Below are 13,635 nucleotides of genomic sequence, written 5' to 3'. Positions count from 1 at the left end.
CCAGTAAGAAAAAAAATCCCTGTAAAAAAAGTAAGAATTACTTCAGAATAGAAGTGTCTGTCATGTTGGAAGGAAATACAGTAATCCCCCTTAAAATTCAGAGGGGAAATTACAGTCAGGTGCCACAAGATGACATCTCAATCAGGACAGTGGTCCATGAGATTATACCTAGTGACAGTTAGCATAAGTGTGGGTAAGTACGCCACTCTATGATGGTCACACAACCATAAAATCCCCTAATGAAGCCCGCCGTGGTGGCGCACGCTTGTAATCCCAGTACTCAGGAGGCTGAGACAAGAGGACCGCCGTTCACAGCCAGCCTCAGCTACCTAGTGAGGCCCGCTGCAACTTAGTGAGACCGTGTTTCAAAATAAAAAGAATAAAACATAGGGCTGGGGGTGTATCTTGGAGGTAGAATGCCCCTGGGTTCAATCCCCAGTACTGGAAAAAAAAATCACCTAATGACACATTTCTCAGAACAATTCCTATTCTTAATGATGCATCACACTGGCTTAAACCTAATTTTTTTTTTTGGTAGTGCTGGTGCTGGGGGCTGAATCCAGGGCCTTCCACATGCTAGACCAGCAGACCAGGGCTCTACCACTGGGCAACACCCCCAGCCATAAACCTAGAAATTATTTAAAGGCAAAATATCAATTAAGTCAAAGAGAAAATAGTTATTTTCATACCTGCAGTGACTTGGGATCTTCCCCCCCCCTCACTCGCTCTCACACACACACACACACACACACACACACACACACACACACACGACATACACCCAGCAAAAGAAAAAGGATCCAAGAGAGAAAAAAGTATAGACTCCAACCCAAGGGGCAGAGAAAAGAAATCCCAGGGTGCTAATGCTAGCTGTGCAGTACACTGATAAGGAAAATCTTAAAGAACATTTTATTACATAAGCTACATGACTAAGACTCCAGAAGTTCTTGAGAAAAAGAACTGCACTGGGAATTGAACCCAGGGGCATTCTACCTCTGGGCAACACCCCTACCCCTATTATATTCTTTATCTTAAAACAGGGTCTAAGTTGTGGAGGCCTCACTAAGTAGCTGAGGCTGGCAGCAAACCTGCGATCCCCCTGAGTCAGACTCCGAAGAACTGGGACATGCTAGACCAGCAGACCAGGGCTCTACCACTGGGCAACACCCCCAGCCTAGTATCTGGACACCTCGCCCACCATAAAGATACTTTTGAAAGAGTAAAGAAAAACAATTTAATTGACACTCCAGAGAAAACAAGAAGGTTGCCATAAACAAATCAGTCCCCATGAAGTGTACTGCAACGTGGCCCTTCTGTTTTTGTTTATTGTTGTTGTTATGGTTTTTGGTGGTACTTTTTGATTGACTCAGGGTGTTCTGTCTCTGAACTACACCTAAGTGGCATAAGGACATTTTCTCAGTGATGGCAATGTTCTATTTCTTTGTAGTGTTGGGTTACGCATGTTTGGTGTTGAATATGTCCCAGATGTCCAGGTGTTAAAAGACTTGGTTCCCAGAGTGACGCTATTGGGGGGCTGTGGAATATTTAAGAATTTCAATCCACTAAGAGGTCCTCAGGTCATTGGGAGTGTGGAGCCCCTTCCTCTTCCTCCTCTTTTTCCTGGCTCACAATCTGACTGTGAACTACAATAAACCTCTCTCTCTGTCTCTTTTTTTTTTTTTTTTTTTTTTTTTTGCGGGTCTGGGAATGGAACCCAGGAGCATTCAACCTCCAAGCTACACTTCCAGCCCTATTTTTCATTCTTTATTTTGAAACAGGGTCTCACTAAGTTTCAGAAGGCCTAAGTAGCTGAGTCCATCCTCGAACCCACATCCTCCTGTCTCAGCTTCCCAAATGCTGGGATTACAAGCGTGCTCCACCACTTCTGGCTACCTTTTCTCTTTATAGTTGATCATCTCAGGTGTTTAGTTATAGTAACAGAAAGAAAACAAGGTTACACAGATGTATATATTTATCAAAATGTTAAGATGTGTATAGTTAGCTGGGCATGGTGGCGCACACTTGCAATGCCAGCATGTGAGAGGCTGTGACAGGAGGATGGTGGTTCACGGACAGCCTCAGCTACTTAATGAGGCCCTCTGCAACTCAGTGAGACCATTTCGAAATAAAGAAAATAAAAAATAGGGCTGCGGGTGTAGCTTGGAGGTAGAATGCCCCTGGGTTCCATCCCCCGTAAAGGAAAAAAAAAACCCAGATGTGTAGTTTATTGTGTATAAATTTTCCCTCAAAATTGCAAGCAAATCTTGAACCTAGTGACATAATGCTGTTAGCAAAGTGAAATGATGCCTATAATTTACTTAGAAACACATCATAAAAATAAGATGGGTAGACAGTGAGTATGAGCGGTTGACAGGGGGCTAAAATGAAATAAAGCAGAGCAAGAGCTCGTGTGGGCCAGGTGTCCAGGACCGAGGAGCCGAGCTGCAAGCCATTTCTTTCACTTTTACCCCCAAACTACTGTCCACCCACGTCACCAGCAACATACTTCTTTCTTTTATTTTTAATTAAAATCAACCTGCCAAGGCCAGGCGTGGTGGCGCACGCTTGTAATCCCCGCGCTTGGGAGGCGGAGACAGGAGGATCTCGCTGGCTTAAGAGACCCTGTTTCCAAATTAAAAAATAGGTCTGGGAGTGTAGCCCAGAGGTAGAAGGGCTTCCAGGAACCCCAGTACCACACACACACAAAAAAATCAACCTGCCAGGAAAAAATTAAAATATTAGTGGAAGAATCTGGCTGGTAGGTATGTGAGTGTTCACTGTATAATTCTTTCTACTTTGGTGTATTCAAAAACTTCATGGCTGGGAATGTAGCTCAGTGGTAGAACACTGGCCTAGCATGCTTGATACTCTGGGTTCCATCCCCAGTAACACACACACACACACACACACAACCAAAAAGGAAAAAGGAAAACCATCAAAATAAAATGATGGAGGAGTGGCTGGGCTGCAAACACAGAAGCAAAGGTGACTCCCTCCTCTTTGTGAGGGGCTGAGGACAGACAATACTGAGAAAGGAGCCCAAGAAAGAACTGGTCTGGCTGGGCGTGGTGGGCACGCTTGTAATCCCAGCATCCGGGAGGCTGAGACCAGAGGATCACAGTTCACGGACAGCTTTAGCTAGTTAGTGAGGCCCTTTGTAACTCAGTGAGACCCTGATTTAAAATAAAGAATAAAAAATAGGGCTGGGAGCCGGGCGTGGTGGCGCACGCTTGTAATCCCCGCGCTTCGGAGGCTGAGACAGGAGAATCGCACGGGTTTGAAGCCAGCCTCAGCTACTTAGTGAGGCTCTCAGCAACTTAGTGAGACCCTGTTTCCAAATAAAATATAAAAAAGGTCTAGGAGTATAGCCCAGAGGTAGAAAGCTTCTGGGTTCCACCCCCAGTACCACCCAAAAAATATATATATATATTTAGGGCTGGGGATGTAGCTCGGAGGTGGAATGTCCCTGGGTTCCATCAGCAGTACCACGAAAAAAAAAAAAAAAAAAAAAAAAAAAGAAAAGAAAAAAGAAAGAAAGAAAGAAAGAATGAACAAACTGGTCTGGGTCTGACACTAGATGTGGAAAGGTGGAAAGACAGGTGGTCTCCGGTTACTATTTGTGTCCTAGAACTATTCAGCAGCATATCAAATATCAGGAACAAAACAGCAAGGCATCATCAGGCCTGGGGAATTTTCTGACATGTTTCAGAAAGTGAACACTCAGACGTAAGCCATCTCGTTAATACCACGTAGCCCACCATGTAAAGCAGCAAGGGAAACTCAAGACCATAATCACAGCTGAACTGAGAGCTCGTGGTTACAACACAGAGGAAGCAGATAAGATTTTTGAGAAACACTTGCATGCAATTTTAAATGATAAAATGGGTAGTTTTAAGTTTTCTTTTTTCCCTCAAAGTTACAAGTGACAACAGAAGTGTATTTTGCACCTACGTGACACGCTAGGTGTCCCTCTGGAACAGCAGCACTGCTGGGTGTGCTGGCACACACCTGTAATCCTCCCATCTCAGCCTCCCAAATACTGGGATTACAGGCGTGCGCCACCGCACCCGCTGATCTGCTCACTTTCAAAATTCAACTATTCTTTCCACCTTCCCAGGTTACAAGGTATGCCAGCTTCCACTGCAACCCAAACCAAATTCCAACTTCCTGCTGTGATTATTACGGGGGATTCCTTTCATTGCATACATCTAATACCTGCAATCAAATGCCCTAATTCTTAACACAGTTCAAGCAAAAAACTGTTACCAATCTGGCACACTTGAAAGAAACAAAAAAGTGTCATTTTCTTGGCACAGGAATAGAGCTTTGGAAAAAGTTTCCTGCTTCTGCCAAAAAAGAAAAAAGGCCGGGCTGGGTTAGGTTTCCTAACAAAGCCCTTGCTATGAGGCCTGGGTTCCTTCTGCAGCACCACAAATCACAAAACCGAATCCAAATGCAACCCCCTCACAGCCAGGCGTGGTGAGCACGCTTGTCATCCCAGCACTCGGGAGGCTGAGACCGGAGGATCACGGTTCATGGACAGCCTCAGCTACTTAGGCCCTCCACAACTTAGTGGGACCCTGTTTCCAAATAATAAAAAATAGGGCTGGGGGGGTAGCTCAGAGGTCAAATGCCCCTGGGTTCCATCCCCAATACCGCAAAAAAACCAAAAAACAAAACCTCCTCATACCTGCATTGTCACTTGGAAGAACTGCTGCATCTCTCAGCCTGAGGGTAAGAAAGCCACACCAGACAGCGCACCGACGTAATGGGATCGCTTCATGACGCCACCGCAATGACCCCGCCGCAATGACCCCGCGGAGGCCCAGGCAGGCCCACTCCTCCTGCTGCAGGTCCCTGAAGACAAACCTGTCGCTCACGGTGCTGGGGCCCACTGCAAGCTTTCCTGACTACAGAGTAGCTGCAATCTATGGTCCACGTGGAGTGCAGCGAGGGTTTGTCCAGGGCAACACAACAGATCTGATCCTCAGAGACTGCCCAGGACCATGGCACTCCTACCTACAGACAGACAAACTGACTTCTACAGCTTGCCTCAAAACAACCTGCTAGGGTTGGCAGGGGACAATCCACAGACCCAGGCTTCAATCACAGAAACTTAGGCTCGCCCAAGTCCAGAGGCTGGAAGCCCAAGGTCCGGGGGTGGGCAGCGCTAGCTTCCTGCAGATGAAGTCTTCTCCCGTCCTCACAGTCACCCCTCTGTGTATGTGTGTGGCCTAATCTCCAATTATAAGGACACCGGCTGGAATGGCTCAGGGCCCAAACAGATGAGCTCATTTGTATTTGAGCATTTTTTTTGTTTGTTTTGAGGTACTGGAGTTGGACCCAGGGGCATTCTACCTCCGAGCTAAGCCCCCGCCCTATTTTTTATTCTTTATTTTGAAATACAGTCTCACTGAGTTGCAGACAGCTAAGAAGCATGAGGCTGTCTGCGAACCGCAATCCTCCTGTCTCCGCCTCCCAAGTGCTGGGATTATAAACTTGTGCCACCATGCCCAGCTACATTTTTTTGTTTTTTGGCAGTACTGGAGATGATGCAACCCAGGGGCATTCGACCTCCAAGCTACATCCCCAGCCCTGTTTTTTATTCTTTATTTGGAAACAGGGTCTGAGTTGCAAAGAGTCTAAGTAGCTGAGGCTGTCCTCAAACCGTAATCCTCCTGTCTCCGCCTCCCAAATGCTGGGATTACAAGTGTGTGCCACCATGCCCGGCTTCTACCTTTTAATTTTCTAGACAATACAAATGAGTGTGTGTGTGTGTTGTGTGTATGTGTGTGTTTTCACCCCTGTAATACAGGAGACTGAACCCAGGAGCATTCTACCTCTGAGCTACACCCCAGTCTTTTTTAATTATCTTGAAATAGCATCTGTCTCACTAGGTTTAGTCTCACTACTTGCTGAAGCTGCCCTTGAACTTGCGATCCTCCTGTCTCAGTCCCCCAAGTACTAGGATTACAGGCATGTACCACCATACTCAGCCAATACAAATATATTTGATCAACACAAAAATATTTAACTTGATTCAGGTGAAAATCATGACCACTGGGTGTATAAATTAAGATATAAGAGCAGAAGCTGTAACCCTAATCTGAATTGAAAAATACACACACCTCGACCCAAGTGTATGCCTAAGTTTCCTACAAAAAGGAATTCCATCTGGACAGAACAGGACCACAATGCAGAGCATCTGAGTTCATTCTATAAATACGGGCCTTATCATCCAAATCTCAAATCAGGACTTTTAGTACAAAAGGCACCAGCTGTTCTTCAGACACTAGGGCAGAACAGCCCCCAAGTGGCTACTTCTACCCGAGGTCCCACTTCTTCAGCAGCCAGTGGGCTTCTTCCAACCCATACATTCCCTCAGATGAACCCAGGACCTTTCATCTCCCCACCAGCTCAAGGTCTCTGCTCTTCCTACATCCCCATCACCCAGTGACTTCATGGGACACAAGAGATGCTCAACAGATGTCTGCTGAACGGACCATGATGGACTGACGTGCAGTCACCACGACAGCGTGTGCTGGGGTAGCTGGAGGAAAGGCAGTGGTACACCTGCGGCCATGTCAAAGACATCCACTTGGTCCCTTGGTTCTCTGCAGCTAATTCCTGTGTCCCATGATAGAACAAGCCTCAGTGACAGGACACCGAGGCGAGCACCTGAGACCTGGAAAAAGCCTGCCAATCCACATTTTTACAGGTTTAAGTCTGTATAGTATATGGCTTTTGTTGTTTTGTGGTGCTGAGGATTAAACCCAGGGACACTGTACCTCCAAGGTACTACCCCAACTCTGTGTGTGTGTGTGTGTGTGTATTAGTACGGATTGAATCTAGGAACATTTTACCTCTGCGTTACATCCTCAGCCCTATTTTATTTATTTTGAAACAGGGTCTCAGTAGATTGATGAGTCTACTTACTGAGGCTGTCCTCGAACCTGTGATCTTCCTGTCTCAGCCTCCCAAGTACTGGATTAAAGGCGTGTGCCACCATGCCTACTCTCAAACCTTTTTTTTGTTGTTTTGTTTTGAAACAGGGTCTCACTAGGCTGTTAAGAGTCTCACTAACTTATTGAGGCTAGTCTGGAACCTGTGATACTCCTGTCTCATCTGCCTTTCTACTGGGATTACAGGTTCATACCATCACACCTAAATTGTTTTTCTGTTTGTTTTGTTTTTGCGTTATTGGGGAATGAACCGAGGGGTATCCTACTTCCAAGATATACCCAATCCAATGTGTGTGTGTGTGTGTGTGTGTGTGTGTGTGTGTGTGTGTGTGTGTATACTGGGAATGAAATCCAGTCTAAGCTACATTCCATCCATATTTTTTATTCTTTATTATTATTACTTTTTGGTGGTACTGGGTATGGAACCCAGGGGCTTTTCTACCTCTAGGCTATACTCCCAGATCTATTTTATACTTTATTTAGAAACAGGGTCTCACTAAGTTGCTGAAAGCCTCACTAAGTAGCTGAGGCTGGTTTTGAACCTGTGCGATCCTCCTATATCAGCCTCCCAAGCACTGGGATTACAAGCGTGTACCACCACACCTGGCTTTTATTCTTTATTTTATCTTTTTTTTTTTTTTTTTTTTTTTTTTTTTGGTGGTACTGGGGTGGAACCCAGAGGCCTCCTACCTCCGGGCTATACTCCCAGACCTATTTTCTATTTTATTTGGAAACAGGGTCTCACTAAGTTGCTGAGAGCCTCACTAAGTAGCTGAGGCTGGCTTCGAACCTGTGCGATCCTCCTATCTCAGCCTTCCAAGCGCGGGAATTACAAGCGTGTGCCACCACGCCTGGCCTTTTTATTCTTTATTTTAAAACAGGGTCTCACTGAGTTGCAAAGGACCTCACTAAGTAGCTGAGGCTGTCCGCGAACTGTGATTGTCTCAGCCCCCCAAATGCTCAGATTACAAGCGTATGCCACCCTGCCTGGCTTTCCGATTTTTAATTTTGAAAAGAGGTCTCTCTAAGCTGCTGGGGCTGCCTGGAACCTGTGATTCTCCTGTCTCAGCCTCCCAAGTTCTGGGATTATAGGCATTTTCCACCATGCCCAGCTGCATTTTTTGAAGGAAATAACTTAAAAAGAGAATTTTAGTGCCTATACTGGAATGATGCAAAAACTTATTAAGTTCTAATTGTGAAAAAGTTTAAAACAGGTATTTCTGATTCCGAGAATGATTTAAGCTCCTAAATTCATAAGTTGGTTGTGATCTCAAACTGAATGAAGAAAAAGGCTCTGCCAACTTGAAATAATCTAAGGAGCCAGGGGTGGTGGCGCTCATTTGTAATCCCAGTATTTGGAAGACTGAGACAGAAGATCACAGGTTCGAAGCCAGCCTCAGTGACTTGTTGAGGCTCTCAGCAACTCAGCAAGACCCTGTTTCCAAATAAGAAATAAAATGGGAAACTGGGCATGATGGCACACACTTGAAATCCCAGCATTTGGAAGGCTGAGATAGGAGGATTGCTCCTATTACTTGGAGAGCCTCAGGTACTTGGCGAGGCCCTTTGCAACACAATGAGACCTTGTTTCAAAATAAAGATTAGAGCTGGGTTGGTGGCACACACTTGTAATTCCAGCACTTGGGAGGCTGAGAGAGGAGGATCGCACAGGTTCAAAACCAGCCTCAGCTACTGAGTGAGGCTCTCAGCAACTTAGTGAGACCCTGTTTCCAAATAAAGTATAAAATAGGTCTGGGAGTATAGCCTGGAGGTAGAAAGCCTCTGGTCTCCACCCCTAGTACCACACACACACACACAAAAAAAAGAATAAAATTATAGGACCGGGTGTGTGTGTGTGGGGGTGTAGCTTGGAGGCATAATGTCCTGGGTTCCACCCCCAGTACCACAAAATAAATAAAATAGATCTGGGGGTATAGGCTAGAGACAGAAGGCCTCTAGGTTCCATTGCCAGTACCACACACACACCAAAAAGAAGAAAGAGGAGGAGGAAGAGGAGAAATAAAAAGATACTAGTAAAGCTTGCTAAGTAAGGGCTTGGGTAGGAGCCCAGGCCCCAAAGAGCCGTCTTGCCTGAGTACAGGGAACGAGCCAAGATGACAAGTGCCAAAATAGAGGGAACATACAGCTCCTGTCTTAGGGGATGGCAGACACAGACAGTATGTGTATGTGTGTGTGTGTGTGTGTGTGTGTGTGTGTGTGTGTGTGTGTGTGTGTGGTGTACTGGGGATGGAACCCAGGGGCATTCTACTGCTAAGCTACACTCCCAGCCCTATTTTTATTCTTTATTTTAAAACAGAGTCTAAGCCGGGCGTGGTGGCGCACACTTGTAATCCCTGCACTTGGGAGGCGGAGACAGAAGGGTCGCATAGGTTTGAAGCCAGCCGTGCTGGCTTAAGAGACCCTGTTTCCAAATAAAAATATAAAATAGGTCTGGGAGTGTACCCCAGAGGTAGAAGGGTTTCCAGGAACCCCAGTACCACCAAAATAAATAAATAAATAAATAAATAGATAAATAAAACAGTCTAAGTTGTGGAGGGCCTAAGTAGTTGAGGTTGGCTGCGAACCTACAATCCTCCAGAGCCTCCCAGGTACTGGGATTACTAGCGTGTACCATCATGCTCAGTTTATTGAGCCTTCACTTGTATTCCAAAAGTTCAGGATGTATTACTTGCTTCTGTTTTGTTTTGTTTTGTTTTTGTAGTACTAGGAATGGAACCCAGAGGCATTCTGCCTCCAAGCTATACCCCCAGCCCTATTCCTTATTATTTATTTATTGCAGTACTGGGGATGGAACCCCGGGGGAATGTACCTCCAAGCTACACCCCCAGCTCTATTTTTTAGTCCTTTTTATTTTATTTTTTATTTATTTATTATTTTTTTGGTGGTACTGGGGTTCCTGGAAGCCCTTCTACCTCCAGGCTACACTCCCAGACCTATTTTATACTTTTTTTTTTTTTTTTTTGAAACAGGGTCTCTTAAGCCAGCGCGGCTAGCTTGGAACCTGCGCGATCCTCCTGTCTCCGCCTCCCAAACAAGGGGATTACAAGCATGGGCCACCACACCCGGCCTGTCCTTTTTATTTTTTGAAACAAGATCTTACTGAGTTGCGAAGGTCATAAAGGTAACTGAGGATGTCCACAAACCGCGATCCTCCTGTCTCAGCCTCCAGAATGCTGGGATTACACGCGTGTGCCACCACACCCGGCCCTTCTGTCTCTTACGACTGGTAAAAAAAAAATCAATGTTTCCACTAAAAGTGGTAGAAGGCTCCAGAAGAAACGGAGCCAATTCCCTCCTTGCCTACCAGTGTCAGGTGCCCCTGTAAGGAGTCCACACTAAGGAGGTGACTGGCCTCGGGTACTGAGCTGCTGGCATGCCACAGAACAGCAGGCTCAGACAGCAAACAGCACCATGCACACCAGGGCCTGGTCCCTAGCTAAGCAGTCACTGGGATAGCACCTTTCCTTTCTAGCTAACTCCTTTTGTATTGCTCAGCTTCGCCCTCTCCACCCCCGAGCTTCTATAATCTAATACTTGTAGGCCAAATCACCACTTTTGGTGGTGCTTTTTTCCAGTCTTAATTCATCTTCAAAGGTAACCACAACTGATACTGCATCTAAATTTCTCATGCACGCTCCTTAACATAAATGAGAAAAAGTAGAGAGGCAGCAGCACAGGGCTCCCTGAAGGCCACTGGCTACCTTCCATTTCAAATAAGACTTTTTAAAAAATGGGGCATCTCCTAAAACAAGGTGATGAGCATGGTCAATTAAAGGACACGGTCTGCGGACTGCTGGACGGTAACACAGGACAGGAGGACCTGTTTTAAACTTGTCCGTAAAGCAAACACGCACATTTATCAAAATGAAAATGATAGGCAAGTCAAGAGGATTATAAAGCATTTATTTTGAAAAGGATACATTTTATTAAAACTCACTTTCTGCTTTAAAGGTAGCTTATCCCACATCGTTTTTGCAGTTTCCTGAAAACGTTCTTTATCAACTACTCAAGCCTGTAATTAAAGCCACATTTTTAAACTACATAAACTAAGGAGCCTCTTGAACTCTGTCCTAAAGCCCACGCCAAATATAACGTCACTGAAAGCACTCAATGGTGTTACGTACAAGGGACACTCGACGAGCGAGCGGGCCCTGACTGGAGTCCACCCTTGCTTTGGCTGGACCTCCAAAAAAGCAGCCAAGTGGGCTGCAAGCGCCCACGGCCCTCGCACGCCTCCGGCCCCGCCTCAGCCCTGGACACCCTGTCCCCTCGCTGGGCCCACTTCCTGGCGCCCCGGCCCGCCGCACGGGGAGGCCACCGAGCAGGCGACCGGGCCGGGGGCGAGCGCCGCCCGACCGGGAAAGGCGCGGCGCTTCCTGCGGGCGGCGCCGGCCACCTGACCCTGCCCCCGGCGGGCTGACCCGGCCCGCCCCGCCCAGTCCCCGGGGACCCCCACCTCCGCGGCCCGGCCCGCCCGCGCCCCCCGACCCCGGCGGGCAGGCTGCTCAGCGCTCACCTTCTTGCCCTTCTTGCCTTCCTCCTCCATGTCGCTGCGTGCGGCGCCCGCGGCCCGCCCCGGGAGCCCCGCAGCCAGCGGCCGCTACATGCTCGCCCCGGGCCCACCACCCCCGCGCGCCCGGCGCCGCCCGCCAGCCCACAGTCCCCGCCCCGAGCCGCGCCCCGCACCCGCACTTCCGGGCTTGGGGGCGCCGGCCCGCCCACGCCGGCCCCGCCCCCAACCAGGCCGCGCCCACCACGGCGCGCACCGCACTTCCGGCCCGACGGAGCAGGCGGGCCCGAGCAGGCCCCGCCCACAACCAGGCCGCGCCCACTCCCGTCGCGCACCCGCACTTCCGGCCCGAGGGAGCAGGCGGGCCCAGCCAACGGATACCCCCGCTGCAGGGAGGAAGGAGCGCGCAGGCCCCGCCCAGTCCGCAGACGGCTGGGAACGCCTCTCGAGAAGGCTGAGAGCGCGCTTCAGGGGCCGCGGGAACGCGCCTCCTCAGCCTCGGGTAAGCCCCGCCTCCTGAGGAAGGGCGGGAGCGCTGCGCCCCGCCCCAGCTCGCCCCGGCGCTTCAGGGCCGCGGGAGCGCGCGCGGGAGTAGCTCCAACTTTTCAATTCTGCCGCCATCTTTTGGTGGCCAGTTTCCCAGCCTGCCTCGGGCAGAGGAGGACCGGCTCCGGCCCCTGGGGATGGGGCGGGGCGGCGGCGGGGCCTCACCGGGCGGGGGCGGGGCCGCTTCCTTCCTTTCCTTCAGCGTCCGCTTTATTTTCTGGGCCACTGGGAGGTCGTTTTCTTTTGCGTGCTGTGTGTCCTACTTCGCGCCTAAAACGAATGGGCCAGGAAAATAGAATCGCCACAGCAAAGACGTCCAAGCCCTCTGAATAAAACCGGAGAAGCTTCACAATCACCGAAGAATAATTGCCGCATTTCGCAGAAAAGCCTCGAAGACTAAGGTGATTGGGCGAAAAGCACACTGAAAATTAGGCTCAGCCGCAGGCCCTCCGCTTTGCCACTGAACCAAGGTCCTGTACGGAACTTATACTGCAACTGAGAGTAAACTGATACCAACGGAAACCAGTATTTACCTTCGACTACTGTATACTGAAGCCGGGCGTGGTGGTGCACGCTTGTGATCCCAGCACTTGGGAGGCGGAGACCAGAGGATCGCGGCCAGCCTCAGCTACTTAGGCCCTTTGCAACTCAGTGAGACCCTGTTTCAAAATAAAGAATAAAAAATAGGGCTGGGGGTATAGTTCGGGGGTAGAATGCCCCTGGGTTCCATCGCCAGTGCCACAAATAATAATAATAATAATACTGTAGACTGTACCTGTTGTCAATACACTCTGCTAGAACGTGGAGCTGGCCCTATAAGCATCCTTGCCAGAAGGCAAAATAAGCACTGTGAAAGAAAGAGGATTTGCTGCAGGTGAGCGCTCTTGGCAGGCACATGCAGAGCGGGAGGCGTCCACAGCACCAGGCTCCCAGGTGGAGGGCAACTTCTCTGCCTCAGGTTCTCCGCATCCTCAGCTTCCCAGAGTCTGGCTCCTGCAGTAAGTACCAGGCTGGCAGCCCCCGCTTCTCCAGCATCCACCTGGAGACGGTTTATATCCAACTCACCTGCCCAGGAACAGCCTTCCTGGGCGCCTTAAAGGGTGGATTTCCAGTGAGCCACACCCCCCAGCCTTCTGGTATTGTCAATCTAGGTTCTCACATTCACAGACACAACCACTTGGTTGTCATTGTTCTCCAACAATTCAGGAGCAGAGGTCTGACATGTAAGGTCTTCTGCAATCTTCCATAAATGTGCCTTTTCAAATTTATCACGCCACAATTCAGAAAAGGACACTACCACTACCTCCTTAGCCGGACAGCGACTCCCCCAAGTGTTCTTACCCTTGGATTGACTCCACCTTGCTCAGCCAACCCCCAGGCAGACCCCCAACCCCTGTTTCCATATAAACGTTCCAGACTACTAACCCAACCAATCCAGAAGCAACAGTATTTCTCCTGATGTTCTGTTCTATCCCCAAACATTCCCAGCTTCATGTTGCCCAACCCATCTTACCAAGTACCCAGGTTAGGTTCAGTGTAAACCATCTGTGCTCTTGCCTGGCGTGGTGGTGCACGCTTGTAATCCCCGTGCTTGGG

At 48.7% G+C, this 13,635-nt stretch overlaps 1 protein-coding gene across 4 annotated transcripts in view; it reads right to left on the bottom strand.

The window, feature by feature from the left end:
- The window catches only part of CCM2 (CCM2 scaffold protein), a gene marked incomplete at both ends in the record, with an annotated part of 37,739 nt that extends 26,210 nt beyond the window's left edge, over positions 1-11,529 (bottom strand). For all 4 annotated transcript variants that reach the window (XM_080701519.1, XM_080701520.1, XM_080701522.1 and 1 more), the window contains one exon: positions 11,500-11,529. In XM_080701519.1, the coding sequence (XP_080557645.1) occupies positions 11,500-11,529 (30 nt within the window). The remainder of the gene's footprint in view (positions 1-11,499) is intronic.
- Positions 11,530-13,635: the final 2,106 nt, after the last annotated feature.

Source organism: Muscardinus avellanarius (assembly GCF_963383645.1).
Source record: "Muscardinus avellanarius genome assembly, chromosome: 9".
NCBI lineage: Eukaryota > Metazoa > Chordata > Mammalia > Rodentia > Gliridae > Muscardinus > Muscardinus avellanarius.
This window is presented reverse-complemented; position numbering and strand designations above follow the sequence as displayed.